At 43.2% G+C, this 14,337-nt stretch overlaps 1 protein-coding gene across 1 annotated transcript in view; it reads left to right on the top strand.

Moving 5' to 3' along the window:
- Positions 1–14,337, top strand: part of LOC126291467 (uncharacterized) — a 2,161,958-nt gene that overhangs the window by 1,764,201 nt on the left and 383,420 nt on the right. The window contains exons 18-19 of the mRNA XM_049984978.1: positions 746–885; positions 5,701–5,862. Coding sequence (XP_049840935.1) covers positions 746–885; positions 5,701–5,862 — 302 coding nt within the window. The remainder of the gene's footprint in view (positions 1–745; positions 886–5,700; positions 5,863–14,337) is intronic.

Genomic DNA, 14,337 nt, shown 5'->3' with positions numbered 1-14,337 from the left:
TCTCCAGCAGCAGCGATGAGACGTTTTACCGGATTCTTGACATTCATTATACTCTCGTGAAGTGTCGTACGGGAAAATCGCCAGTTCATCGCTATCTCGGAGATGCTGTGTCTCATCGCTCTTGCGCTGACTATAACACCACCTTCAAACCCACTTAAACCTTGATAGTCTGCCACTGTACAATCACTAACCGATCTAACAATCCTCCAGACACTTGCTGTCTTATGTAGGCGTTGCCGACCGCAACGCCATATCCTGCCTGTTTACACATCTCTCCTATTGAATAAGCATAACTATAGCACTTTCTTTGGCACTTCAGTGTCTTCTGACCACTTCATTGGCAGGCAGTAGCAGTGTTCAGAGCAAAATTATGCAACTTGTTCCATCATGGGCCCACCTGAAGGAGCTCTATCTTAAGGCCATTATAAGACTGGAGGCAGTGCTACACGGTATGATGGTGATGTCAACTCTCGCAGTCTAATTTTCTGTATGTTGTGCAGTATACGATGTTGTAGCCCAGAGCATGAGCTGGTCTCATGTTAAGAAACATCTGACGACATTTTTTTACAGCCAGAAAGGTCATGAATAAGAACAGAACTGCGATCGAGATGGGCATGACATGTATTATAATAGCGATATTTTACCAGCAAGCAAACCGCCTTTCTTCGAAATATGAAACTTTGCTCTCTTTATATTCGTCTGGACGGCCAGTATTTGAGACCACTGGTGCCTTGTTGGTTCGCAGGATTCGACAAGTATAAGGGCGGCCTGGACACAGTGCACGACCTGACCGGTCTGTACTCGGTCTACACGAACTGGAGGAGCATCGAGATCATGTTCCACGTCTCCACGCTGCTGCCCTACGAGAAGCACGACCCCCAGAAGGTGAGCCTGCTGCAGCTGACTGCCTCTTTAACTCTCGTTCTCCAAATCACGTATTTCGCCTTCCTGCTCCATCGTCCTCTGGTATTCCTCTTTCCTGTTCTTCAGCTGACATCCTCTCTACCGTCGTCTTACTCCTCATACTCTATCTATCCTCCATTCTCCTGTGCATCGTCTTCATCCTCCTCAACCTTTTCATTCTCTTCACCCCCTCTTCATCCTTCTTCGCATTTTCATCTCACTCATTCTTTCCATCCTCCTTCCCATTTTCATCCTCTTCTTTCTCATCATCCTTTTCATAATTTTTTTATCTAAATTTTCCTTTAAACCATCTTGGTCCTCACTAAAAGTTCAATTTAGTTACACCCTGTATGCACTGAATCTAATACGTTCGTCATCCTCCTTGCCCTATTCATGTTCCTCACCTTCTTCATCCTCTTCAGTTTCCTTCTCCTTTTCCAACTATACTTCCTTATCCTTCCCCGTTTACCTATACTCGAACCTCCTCTTCTTTACCCTTCTCTTCACCTTCCTCTTCTTCTGTTTCCTCCACTTAATTACCCAGCTCTTCCTCCATTCCCTTTCTTGTACCTGTACCTCCCTCCTTTTTCTGTAGTTCGTTTTACCTCCTTCCATCTGTGTCCCTCATTTCCCAGTTCTCTCTATCCTTAACAGTGTTTCTGCTTGCCTTATCTCCTCTGTGTCCCTTTCTCTGCAACGCTATACAAAGTAAACGTTTATCCATTTCTACAACCCCAAATTTGAAACAAGCTGCCTCATATCCTGTGCCAACTGCCATAGTTTTGATTTTATATTATATTTGTGCACGACACCAGTTGTATGTTGGAGTGGTACCTTCATCCAAGGTTACTGCTGATTATTGCCTTACTGTTGTCCAAAGTATCGGTAGGTCCATATGTGGCGCACTCCAACATGTGCGATAGTCCCTCCCACTGGAGGTTCGAGTCATCCCTCGGGCATGGGTGTATGTATTGTTCTTAGCGTAAGTTAGTTTAGGTAGTGTGTAAGTCAAGGGACCTAAGACCTAAGCTGTTTGGTCCCTTAGGAATTCACACACATTTTTCAACAGCAGCGTATACATTCATCATCATCATCATCATCATCATCATCATTTAAGACTGATTATGCCTTTCAGCGTTGTCTGGAGCATAGCCCCCCTTATAAAATTCCTCCATGATCCCCTATTCAGTGCTAACATTGGTGCCTCTTCTGATGTTAAACCTATTACTTCAAAATCATTCTTAACCGAATCCAGGTACCTTCTCCTTGGTCTGCCCCGACTCCTCCTACCCTCTACTGCTGAACCCATGAGTCTCTTGGGTAACCTTGCTTCTCCCATGCGTGTAACATGACCCCACCATCTAAGCCTGTTCATCCTGACTGCTACATCTATAGAGTTCATTCCCAGTTTTTCTTTGATTTCCTTGTTGTGGACACCCTCCTGCCATTGTTCCCATCTGTTAGTACCTGCAATCATCCTAGCTACTTTCATATCCGTAACCTCAACCTTGTTGATAAGGTAACCTGAATCCACCCAGCTTTTGCTCCCATGAAACAAAGTTGGTCGAAAGATTGAGCGGTGCACAGATAACTTAGTCTTGGTACTTTCCTTCTTGCAGCGTATCCATTTCACAAAGAAATTGTACAAGAGACAGAAGCATGTTATAACACTACTTGCCTTCTTCCTTTCGCCGATCTGATCATTCTCACCGCATCCAGCATTAAACTGGCAGTCTGCTGTTTATGTGCTAGGTCACACTGCACAATTCGTGTCTTGTTACTGGAATGGTTTCACCCCAGAGACTTGTGTGCATCCGTCGCACTTCTAGTGCCAGTCAACGCCTCCTTATTCACAGCCAATTTTTTCTCATTCTACCGACAGTTAAGCACCGATTTTCTCAGGAACAAGTAGATGTTTCACTTTCAAATTTATGTCACATTTTTACGTCTATGGTCCCTTGGAACAGCAAAAAATTTAAGCTTCTAAGTAATTTCATTTAAAAGATATTTGCCATGTGTATCACATATTTTGATACTCGATAACTCACTCGTCAAAACCTTAACCTACATTCATGAAATTTGGCAAAATCAAGATTTCACAATACAAGTAAAGGACAAAATGCGAAAATTGCTAATTTGTAATTACATCCCATGAAAAAAAATTGACATTTTTTTTTTACCCGTCGTTCGGTTTGGCTCTTCGTCTGTTAAGACCCTTTTCCTCTGGAACAGTATCGCATATTAAATTCAAATTTATGTCACATATTGAGGTCTGTGATCCATTGGCGGCGTAAAAATTATTAGCCTCTAAGCCGATGCAGTCATACAACCATTTATGTCATATATTTTGATACTCTAAAATTCACTCATCAAAACCTATATAGTGCTTCCCGTTGACCTAGAATCGTGAAATTTGGCAAGAAGCAAGGTTTCACAGTACAAGTAATGGAAAAAACAGAAAACTGTTAATTTTTAATCATATCACACGAAAAAATATATTTTTTGTTGTTTCTTATCCGTCTGTCTGTCCGTCTTTTAAGACCTCTTTCCCCCAGAACAAGTGCGCGTGTCATGTTGAAATTTATTTCAAGTACTAAAGTCTATGATCCCTTGGCGATAAAAAATTTTAAGCTTCTAAGTCAATTCAATCAAAAGATTCGCTCATTTTGTCACATACTTTGATACCCGCAAACTCCCTCATAAAACCTATAGGGTACTCTCCGTTGAATTAGAATCATGAAATGCGGCAGGAAGCAAGGTACAATTAAGGTAAAAAATCTGCAACGTGTGAACCTGTAATTATATCACACAAAAAATATTATTTGTCATATGAACATAGACTGCATTCATCGTATGTCAAAATCACAATAAACGAATACTGCTTCATGCGGTAGTAACATGTAAGTATGAGAAAAAGTACCACCACAGCTCTATCTTGAGAATGTCTTTATTCTGCCACATGACAAGTTTCGGCACCACATTACCGTCAACCTCGGGCCCTACCACTGGCAAATATCTGACTTGATAGACTCCTGACAAAAGCTAGCCCACGTATGTTAGTGACAAGGGCCGCACAGTAAATACGCCAAGGAAATCTGATACTCTTTTGGCAGTGGTAGTGCCTCAGGAAGCCGCTCACGTGCCGTCGAAACAAGTCGTGTGATAGAATAAAGACATCCTCAAGATACAGCTGTGGCGGTAAATTTTCTCATATACACACTGTGTGAACAAAAGTATCCGGACATCCCCAAAAACGTACGTTTTCCATATAAGGTGCATTGTGATGCCACCTACTGGTAGGTACTCAATATCAGCGACCTCAGTAGCCATTAGATAACGTCAGAGAGCAGGATGGGGCTCTCCGCGAAAATCAAGGTCAGGTGATTGGGTGTCCCTCGTGTCATACCTCTTTACGCAGGAGATTTCCACACTCCTAAACATCCCTATGTCCACTGTTTCCGATGTGACAGTGAAGTGGAAACGTGAAGGGACACGTACAGCACAAAATCGTACAGGCCGTCCTCGTCTATTGACTGACAGAGACCACCGACAGTTTATAAGAGTCGTAATGTGTAGGCAGACATCTATGCAGACCATCGCACAGGAATTCCAAAATGCATCAGTATCCACTGCAAGTACTACGACAGTTACGCGGGAGGTGACAAAACTTGGATTTCATGGTCGAGAGGCTACTCGTAATCCACACATCATGCCAGTAAATGCCAAAGGACGCCTCACTCGGGGTAATGATCATAAACATTGAACGATTGGATAGTGGGAAAACGTTGTGTGGACTGACGAATCACGGTAAACTGGCTATCCGATGGCAGGGTGTGGGTATGGCGAATGCCTGGTGAACGTCATCTGCCTGTGTGTGTAGTGCCAACAGTAAAATTCGGAGGCGGTGGTGCTAAGATGTGGTCGTGTTTTTCATGGAGGGGCTTGCACCCTTAGTTGTTTTGCGAGGCACTATCACAGCACAGGTCTACATTGATGTTTTAAGCACCTTCTTGCTTCCCACTGTTGAAAAACAATTCGGGAAAGGCGGCTTTCAAGGCGATCGAGCACCTATTCATAATGCACGGCCTATGGCGGAGTGGTCACACGACAATAACATCCCTGTAGTGGACTGGCCTGCACAGAGTCCTGACCTGAACCCTTAAAGAACACCTTTGGGACGTTTTGGAACGCCGACTTCTTGCCAGGCCTCACCGACCGACATCGATACCTCTCCTCAGTGCAGCCCTTCGTGCGGAATGGTCTGCCATTCCCCAAGAAACCTTCCAGCACCTGATTGAACGCATGCCTGCGACAGTGGAAGCTGTCATCATGGCTAAGGGTGGGCCGACACCATATTAAATCCCAGCGTTACGGATGGAGAGCGCCAAGAACTCGTAAGTCATTTTCAGCCAGGTGTCCGGATACTTTTGATCACAAAGTGTAGCATCACCTGAACACCCGCGCTCAAGCAGTAAGATGGACGTCCATAAATTAAAACGCGAGTTGTAGTCATACTCTAGTACGTAAATAAAAAACTGTTTCATTAGAATTTATGTCTCTACATATATAAACTTAAGTCCCCTCCTCGGTTCACTTTTGTACGTCCGGGCTACTGTGGAGATTTTGATGCTTTCTTGAAATTCCCGGGACCAGTATCGATATTGATTAACAGTCGAAAATCATTGAAATTCTCCATTCCCAGGATGGGTGATTTTATATATGGGACACTGAGTGCGCGAGACCTGCTCACAGTTGACCAGTGTTTTCCATGGTTCGTACTTTGTTTCGTGCCCACAGCTGCAGCGCAAGCGGCACATCGGCAACGACATCGTGTGCGTGGTGTTCCTCGAGGCGGACAACACCAGCTTCAGCCCGGCGTGCATCAAGTCGCACTTCCTGCACACCTTCATCCTGGTCCGCACCAGCCCGCGCATCAAGCGGAAGCCCACCAGATACGAGGTGAGTCTTCCACACTACACTACACTACTCTACACTGCACTAGAAGCCTCCCCTAGTCTCTCAGACTGCAGGACTTGTCAGCTCTCTCTTAATGTACAAGTTTGTTTGAAACCAACGGTCAATATCTGATTGTTTGTTCCACACTGTCTGAGATGGGCAGAAGGGAAGGAGGAAACGAAATGAAGCTCCACGCGTTGACAGTTTGTACACTACTGGCCATTGAAATTGCGACACCAAGAAGAAATGCAGATAATAAACGGGTATTCATTGGACAAATATATTATACTAGAACTGACATGTGATTACATTTTCACGCAATTTGGGTGCATAGATCCTGAGGAATCAGTACCCAGAACGACCACTTCTCGCCGTAATAACGGGCTTGATACGCCTGGGCATTGAGTCAAACAGAGCTTGGATGGTGTGTGGAGGTACAGCTGCCCATGCAGCTTCAACACGATACCACAATTCATCAAAAGCAGTGACTGGCGTATTGTGACGAGCCAGTTGCTCGGCCGCCATTTACCAGTCGCTTTCAATTCGTGAGAGATCTAGAGAATGTGCTGGCCAGGGCACCAATCTAACATTTTTTGTATCCAGAAAGGCCCGTACAGGACCTGCAACATGCGGTCGTACGTTATCCTGCTGAAATGTAGGGTTTTGCAGTGATCGAATGAAGGTTGGAGCCACGGGTCGTAACACATCTGAAATATAACGTCCACTGTTCATGCCTGTCATCTCGACTGCTAGTGATATGAGGCCGTTGGAATCCACCACGGTAGCAATTTTAATGGCTAGTAGTGTATGATGTGATGTCAGTGATTAACATATCGAGTCAAAGTTGCGACGCACATCGTCATAAGAGTCCATCTTTGTGTAGGACGTTGAACCCCTCACGCCTGGATGCATGAGCTGATTTCGTTGTGAAGGGTGTCGTAAGCCAATGTATGCTCCCCTGAGCCAAGCTGGGACACAACTGTTGTAATTGGTCCTTGCTATCCATGATAATGCTGCTCGGACAGAACTGATGTCAGAACTGGTCTCACACATGTTTTATCGGTGACAGATTGGGCATCTTGCTGGTCTCGAAAATACAAGGATGCTTTTATAAGTCCGGTAAATTTCTAATACACTTTATAACATTTTAGTTGCACCTTCACGTTTGGTAAGCTCAATGATTCAAAGGATTTACGCAGAATTTCGACAGCATGCAGCGTACAATTCTTTGTTGACAGTTATTGGTCAGTGTGTTGGTTAAAATTGAAAATGGGGAAAACAGAGCTTCTTCGCAGCTGCTAAACATTTTCATTTAAAAGCCTGGACTGTCGTACAAATCAAAATATTAATTGGATGAGGTTTTTGAAGGATATAAATGCCATTTAACTGTACAACGGGTTTTATTCGACAATCTAGATTTCAGCCTTAGACGTTTATCAAGTGTTACGAGTACTAAAGATTATTAGACTTGAGTAGAACACAAATCATTGTCAAAACATGTATCTTCGGTTGTGTGAAACCATTTTTTACAAAAGTGTAATGGGAGAACATTTGTGCTACGGGCAATTAATATGACTTCTTCAGTTGCTACGGTCGTGGAAATGTGATCTAGTCATCTATTTTATTCCACAACCGCATCAGGTGAAGAAGCCATGCTAATTGCCAGCAAATTAACCTATTACACAAATGTTCTCGCATTTACTTCTGATAAAATTGGTTTATATAACCGAAGATACATGTTTTGACGATGACATGTGTTCTATTCAAGTCTAATGACTTATTAATACTTGTAGCAGTTGATAATGGGCTAAACCCGAATTCTAGATTGTGGAATAAAATCTGTTGTACAGTTAAATGGCGATTATATCTTTCAAAAAGTTTTCTACGACTGTGGCTCCACACCAAAGTAAAATCAAGAATTGTGTGAAGTTCACACTGTCTCTGCACCGTCATTGAAGACCATATATTTCTGGATTAATAAATTTAAACGTGGCTCCACAAACGTCGTCCAACTAACGTCACCACATAGGAAAACAATGACAAACTCTATGATATGGTAATGCAAGACCGCCGAATAAAAATTCATGAGACTGTTAAGGCTGTAAGCACCACCTTGAAGAAATGCCTAATGCCCTTCACCGATAATTAGCTATGAAGAAGCCGTGTGGCAGTTGGATATCACGTTAGTTCACAGTCGACAATAACTGCATCCCTCACAACATATTAAAACGAAGTGTGGCGATGTTTTATCAAAAATGCAAGATTTTTTGCACTGGTTTGTGACTAATGATAAATCCTGGGTCTATCTCTACAGATCACAGCTAAAATAATGGACAAAGGCTTGTGAAAGTGCGCCAGAGAAGACAAATACCATTTTGTCAGTCGGTAAGGTGATGACCACTGTTTTTTTGGGGGGGATTCCGAAAGAATAATCCTCATAGATTACTTGGGAAAAGACAGAACCATAACAGGAATCTGAAACTTGTCTTCGCTGGAAAGAGACCAAGGTTGGTACATAAAAACGTGTTCTTTCATCAGCATAATTCACCATCCTTCACATCATCGATAACAATGGCGAAAGTACTCATCAACCCAAGTCACCAGTCACCAGTGACTTGTGCCTTTTCCCTGACGTGAACTTTGGCCTGCTGGAAAGAAATTTTCATGAAATGAGGAAGTGATAATTGCAGTCAACGTGCGTTTTATAGATTTTGACAAAACCTATTTTTCCAATGGGACGAGAAGCTGGAGGATCATTGGACTAAGCGTATATGCCTCAAACGCTACTACGTCGAATAATAAGGTCAGCTGATCAAGAAACAATCATTTTTTCTTGCATTTCTTTTAACACACTTATCAAAGCACAATCGTACTTCAACATCACCCACACAGTTCATAAAGATATACACGCCACACGTATACGAGCATTATCCTTGTGAAACATGGAGGTACGATACTATCGCATTAGAAGAAACACAGGAGAATACATGCTATCCGTGACAACTGTTGTGCCATCAAGGTAGCCTCAATCACGATAGGCCTTGGTTACCCAATATCTCTCCACACCATAACACCAGAAGCAAACGAGCAGTGCGTCCCCAAAACATTGGAAGAGAGGTAACCGCCATGCTCTACAACGATGGTCATCTGGGGTAGTCCAGAACCGCGATTCATCGCTGAACGCAATTTAGAATCATTCTTCACCAGTTTCCGATCAATGGCACGGTATGACACAGAAGGTTCCGGGGAACCCATTACTTGTTCTTGCCACACGCAGATGCGAAGTAATTGCGTTGTGCTTCGTGCACAATATGGGGATCCCCACTGATGGTGTTTTAGTCGTGGGTGACCGGAACTCTGACAACCAGCATGTTTGTCCTCACGAACCCATGCGGTCCAATATAGGGACCACTGTCACATCCGAAAACCCCACAAATCTCGATACTGCACGTTTCGACAAGTCGGTCAAATGCAGACCCACAGCGAGGTCACTTTCAAACTCTGTAATGTGTTGATAACACAGTCTCAGCGGGGAATATGGCATATCCATGGTATACGCTGTGATAATTCAATATCTGACGCTGTTCGTGCTCTCTATTTACTGAATGTCAACACTAAACACGAACAATATTTATCGCGTAACTCTTTTTTAATGAAACTATTCTGATAATTGAATGAAATTTTTTGTTAAAAATTCTCTTTTATGCTCGTTAAAAGCCACGGCTAAATTTTCTCAGGGCGCTATCGCCAGAAATATCATACGTATTCCAACTCGAAGGCATCCGTCTTACTAACGATGGATGAAAAAAAATCTTTCTTTAATATTACGCAATAAGCCAGTGAAACACAATGCTTAATTATTTTTTCTGAGAGGCTTGATGCTCCAGGATAGCTGCCTATGTGTAGATAATTGTCACACTGTACTGAAAGTGCATAACTATGTGTCATTCTGACAGTGTATTAATCCTGAATAAATTAGCAGTTCCAGTATACCGTAATGCATTCACATATTTCGACAGACCACTGAAGAACGATCAGGCAAGTGAATATTATATTCATATGCTCTATGTTTTTTACGTTATATTTTCTGGGATATTCCATACCCACGAGAATCATCTCATTTTTGAATCTATGTAACGAAAACTGAATCTAATATATATGGGGGTAATAACGGTAACAAAATCCAATTCCCCTGTTATTCTCGTCGTATGTAAAGTACACCAGCGGCAAGACGAAATCTGTATCTTCATTCTAGATAACAATTGTAATGGCACTAATGACGTAACACTAAAGCCGAGCTGCCAAACACCATTTTCTGAAACTCCATGAAAAAAAACGAAGTAAATATTCCAGAATTCGAATTAAGAACAACTGCCAAAATGAGTAACTTAGAAGCAGATATTCTTGGTGTAGCGAAACAGCTTAAAACACTTAAGAAAGTGAAGGATTCCGGTTCAGATTGTATACCAGTCAGGTTAGTTTCACAGTGTGCTGATACAATAGCTCCATACTTGGCAATCACATACAACCGCTCCCTTGTACAAAGATCCGTACCCACAGGCTGGAAAGTTGAACAAGTGACACCAATAGCCAGGAAAGAAAATAGAAGTAATCTGCTGAATATAGATCCATATCACTAACGTCGATTTGCAGTAGGATTCTGCGTTCGTGAAACACAGCCAGCTATTTATTCTCACGAAGTAATAGTGCTGTCCGCAGGGGACGTCAAATTGATTCCGTATTTTTAGATTTACAGAAGGCTTTTGACACCGTTCCTCACAAGAAACTTCCCATCAAATTGAGTGTCGCCTCAGTTGTACGCCGGGATTCGGGAGTTCCTTTCGGAAAGTCACAGTTCGTGGTAGATGACAGGAAGTCATCCAGTGAAACAGGAGGGACTTCTGCCATGCCCCAAGGAAGCGTTATGGGCCGCCTGCCGTACTTCATCTATATTCACGACATAGAAGACAATCTGAGCAGCCCTCTTAGATTGTTTGCAGATGATGTTGGCATTTAGTGTCTTGTAAAGTCATCCAATAAAAAACTAATTTCAAAATTATTTAAGCAAGCTATTGTGTGGTGAGAAAATTAGCAATCGGCTCTAAATAATGAAATGTGTAAAATCCACATGAGTAATAGAAGAAATCAGTTATATTTCGTGAAACGCCCTGCTTGACCCACAGGTCAGGACAGATAGAATAAATTGTGAAAAGAGGCCAAAATAAGGGGCAGTCAGTTGCACTCGAACATAAAACTTTATTATTTCATCAAACATTACAAGAGCCCAAAAAAATTTAAAAACACAGCTTTAATCTTTGGGACTTAATTACTGGCTGAAAGCCACTTCAATTTGAAAACGGCTGAAGGCCAATAACTCAAAACGCAAGCATAATCGGAAATTTAAAAGGCAAGCCTTATCTTAAAACAGTTCTTTATTTAGGCTAAAGTGTCCACAGCTCTTGGTCGTCGGTAGCGTTCTCGCTTCTCGCTTCCCGCGCCCGGGTTCCCGTGTTCGATTCCTGGCGGGGTCAGGGATTTTATCTGCCTCGTGATGACTGGGTGTTGTGTGATGTCCTTAGGTTAGTCAGGTTTAAGTAGTTCTAAGGGACTGATGACCATAGATGTTAAGTCCCATAGTGCTCAGAGCCATTTGAACCATTTTAGGCTGAAGTAAACAAGTTAAATTCAAATCGGCTGAAGGCCGAACACTTAAAACTCCAAAACATTAATTTTTTTTTAAATACCAAATTTAGGCTGAAAACTTTAAGAACAAACATCTGAAACTCAAACCGGCTGTAGACCGAAGACTCAAAAATTCAAAAAAATTTTGAAATGCCAAGGGGCTTACGTGAAACAGTACCTTAAACTAGGCCGAAGGCCATAAGAGTAAAACAACTCTAATTTAAAACACCAAACCGGCTAGAAGCCATACAAGTACCAACAACAAGAACATTTATTTTTTTTTAACTAAAGCCGGCCGCCGTGGTCTCGCGGTTCTAAGCGCGCAGTCCGGAACCGTGCGACTGCTACGGTCGCAGGTTCTAATCCTGCCTCGGGCATGGATGTGTGTGATGTCCTTGGGTTAGTTAGGTTTAAGTAGTTCTAAGTTCTAGGGGACTGATGACCACAGCAGTTGTCCCATAGTGGTCAGAGCCATTTGAACCATTTAAAAAAATAAGGCAATCCACAAACGGGCGCCCAGATGTTCGAGGGTCGGTCTGTAATTCAAACACTAACGCCCTCTTAGGTGAGACAGGCAGTCGGGCCAACCATTTACGATTCGACGACAACCCAACCGACCGACACCTAGCGGACCCACCGATAAGATAACTTCCACTTCACCCGACCAGGGCACAATAGGGAGTTCAACGTAACAACGTAGAAGATATTGGCGTCCACAAAAAAATCATACACACAGCTGTCAAACTACACTGCGTGCTGGACAGCAACAACACGATGAGGAAACTACACTGCCCAAAGTTTACGTCAACGGCCAGAGCAAGTAACCGGAACGTTAACGGCCACAATGCAGAAGATTCCGCTGGTGCACTTCAATTCAAATCACCAAATACAGTGAAACTCCACCGCAGGGTGGCTAAAATTTTCCAGCTTGAAAACCATGTTGCTGGTAGCGGGAATATCCCAACAGCCGATAACGAACTCCAAACGACACAATGTGAACAGTCTTGACTTGCTGGTTGATTAAATCAAAACTCAACTTTCGGGTCCAGGGTCGGTGAGCCCCGGACCTCGAAGCAATGGGAACACTGCCACACTCTCCTACACAGCGTAGAGATCACCAGCGGGCCCGGCCAATCTACCCCCCCCCCCCCCTCCACCCCCCCGAGAATTCCTCGCTGCCTCACGCCAACCAACCGACTGGTCGCACAACACCCAGTCGGAAAGCGCCAGGTCAAAGATAGTCCAAGGTGCGAACATCGATACACACCGCTGCTGCCACCCGCGGAAGGAGAGGATAACACCACAATCGTGACAACCGGGGGGAGACTAAACACAGATTGCAATGAAGGTTTAATCCAGCGCATAGCATGATCCAGCCATGGCTCATTTCGGTTACATGATAAACCACAAAAGTCTAAAGGAGCTAAACACAACTAAATACTCAGGGATTAAGATTACGAATAACGTAAATTGGAACTATCACATACATAGTGTTGTGAGGAAAGCAAACCAAAGGATGCCAATTAATGCCAGAACATTTAGAAAATTCACCAGGTCTAATAAAGTGACTGGTTACACGACGTTTGTGAGCCCTCTTCTGGAGTACTGCTATGGGGTGTGGAAACCGCTTCAGATGGGACTGACGGAGTACATCGAAAAGGGTCAACGAATGACACCTCGTTTTGTATTATAGCGGAACAGGGGGGAGAGTGCGACCGACGCGGCACATGAATTGGGTAGGCAATCAAAACAAAGGCGTTTTTCGTTGCGATAGAATCTCCTGGTGAAATTCCGGCCACCATCTTCCTCCTCCGATTGCAAAAATATTCTGTTGGCACCCACTTATATAGCCAGAAATGAACATCATGATAAAGTAAGAGAAATCAGAGCTCGCAGGGAAAGATTTAAGTAAATTGCACAGCAATCATGTAGGTGTAGACGAACAAGCCACCAGAGATCGTGGCACCCTTATAGCCAATTACTCAGAAAATATCCCTGATCACTCCGAAATTTTGTCGGTGACGTTAGAGTTCACAGTGTATAAAGTGATGTCTTGTTAATTAACAAATGGCACGCTGCTGTCAAATTATTTTATTAAGACCTCCTGACAACAGCAAGAGAAGCTTTCTGTTGTGTGAGTCATAGTTAATTGGTAATCGCTGAATCAGATTGTGTCGCGGTGCTTTTGGCGCCTGCTCGAACCAGTTGCACACAGAGATTGTCACGTTGTTTGAGATTGACATTTAATGACAGGTGTCAGCTACCTATCGCCCTCGCTACTGCTACTGAACTGAGATTTAGTTGTGACCGTGTCAACTAAACGCTTGTGCTTTCACATTTAACGCTTCCCATTAATTTTTTCGCAGGTTAACAGGAACCGGACGTTCTTTTACAACACTGTGTCCCCCTCCCCCCCCCCCCTCCCGCCGAACAAAGGATCCGGCTTCCCCACAAAGCAGCTACTCGCATTTCGTCTCTATGTGCCGTTTCGTTCGGAGTCAACGATTGTTCTTTGGGCCTACCATTTGTGCCGCTAGGAGAACAATCCTCCGCGCTAAAGATTTTGTATTGTCGCTTTGTACTACTCTAAACTGTCTTTTGTTCCCTTTTACACCTCTAGATTTTTCGAAATACTCTTCATAAAGCCCTGTGGCCGACTTTCGCAATTTCTTAATAAATTTCTTCTCAGAAATTCTTAACTGAAAAGCTAAATCGAGTGATAGGACATAATCAGTGTTGTTACTGCCAGCTTCACATATTTCATAATGACTCAAGTTTCAATATATACCTTGTTCG

This window comes from Schistocerca gregaria, chromosome 9, assembly GCF_023897955.1.
Source record: "Schistocerca gregaria isolate iqSchGreg1 chromosome 9, iqSchGreg1.2, whole genome shotgun sequence".
Taxonomy (NCBI): Eukaryota; Metazoa; Arthropoda; class Insecta; order Orthoptera; family Acrididae; genus Schistocerca; species Schistocerca gregaria.
The sequence above is the reverse complement of the archived record's forward strand: the minus strand, read 5'-3'. Positions and strand labels throughout refer to the sequence as shown.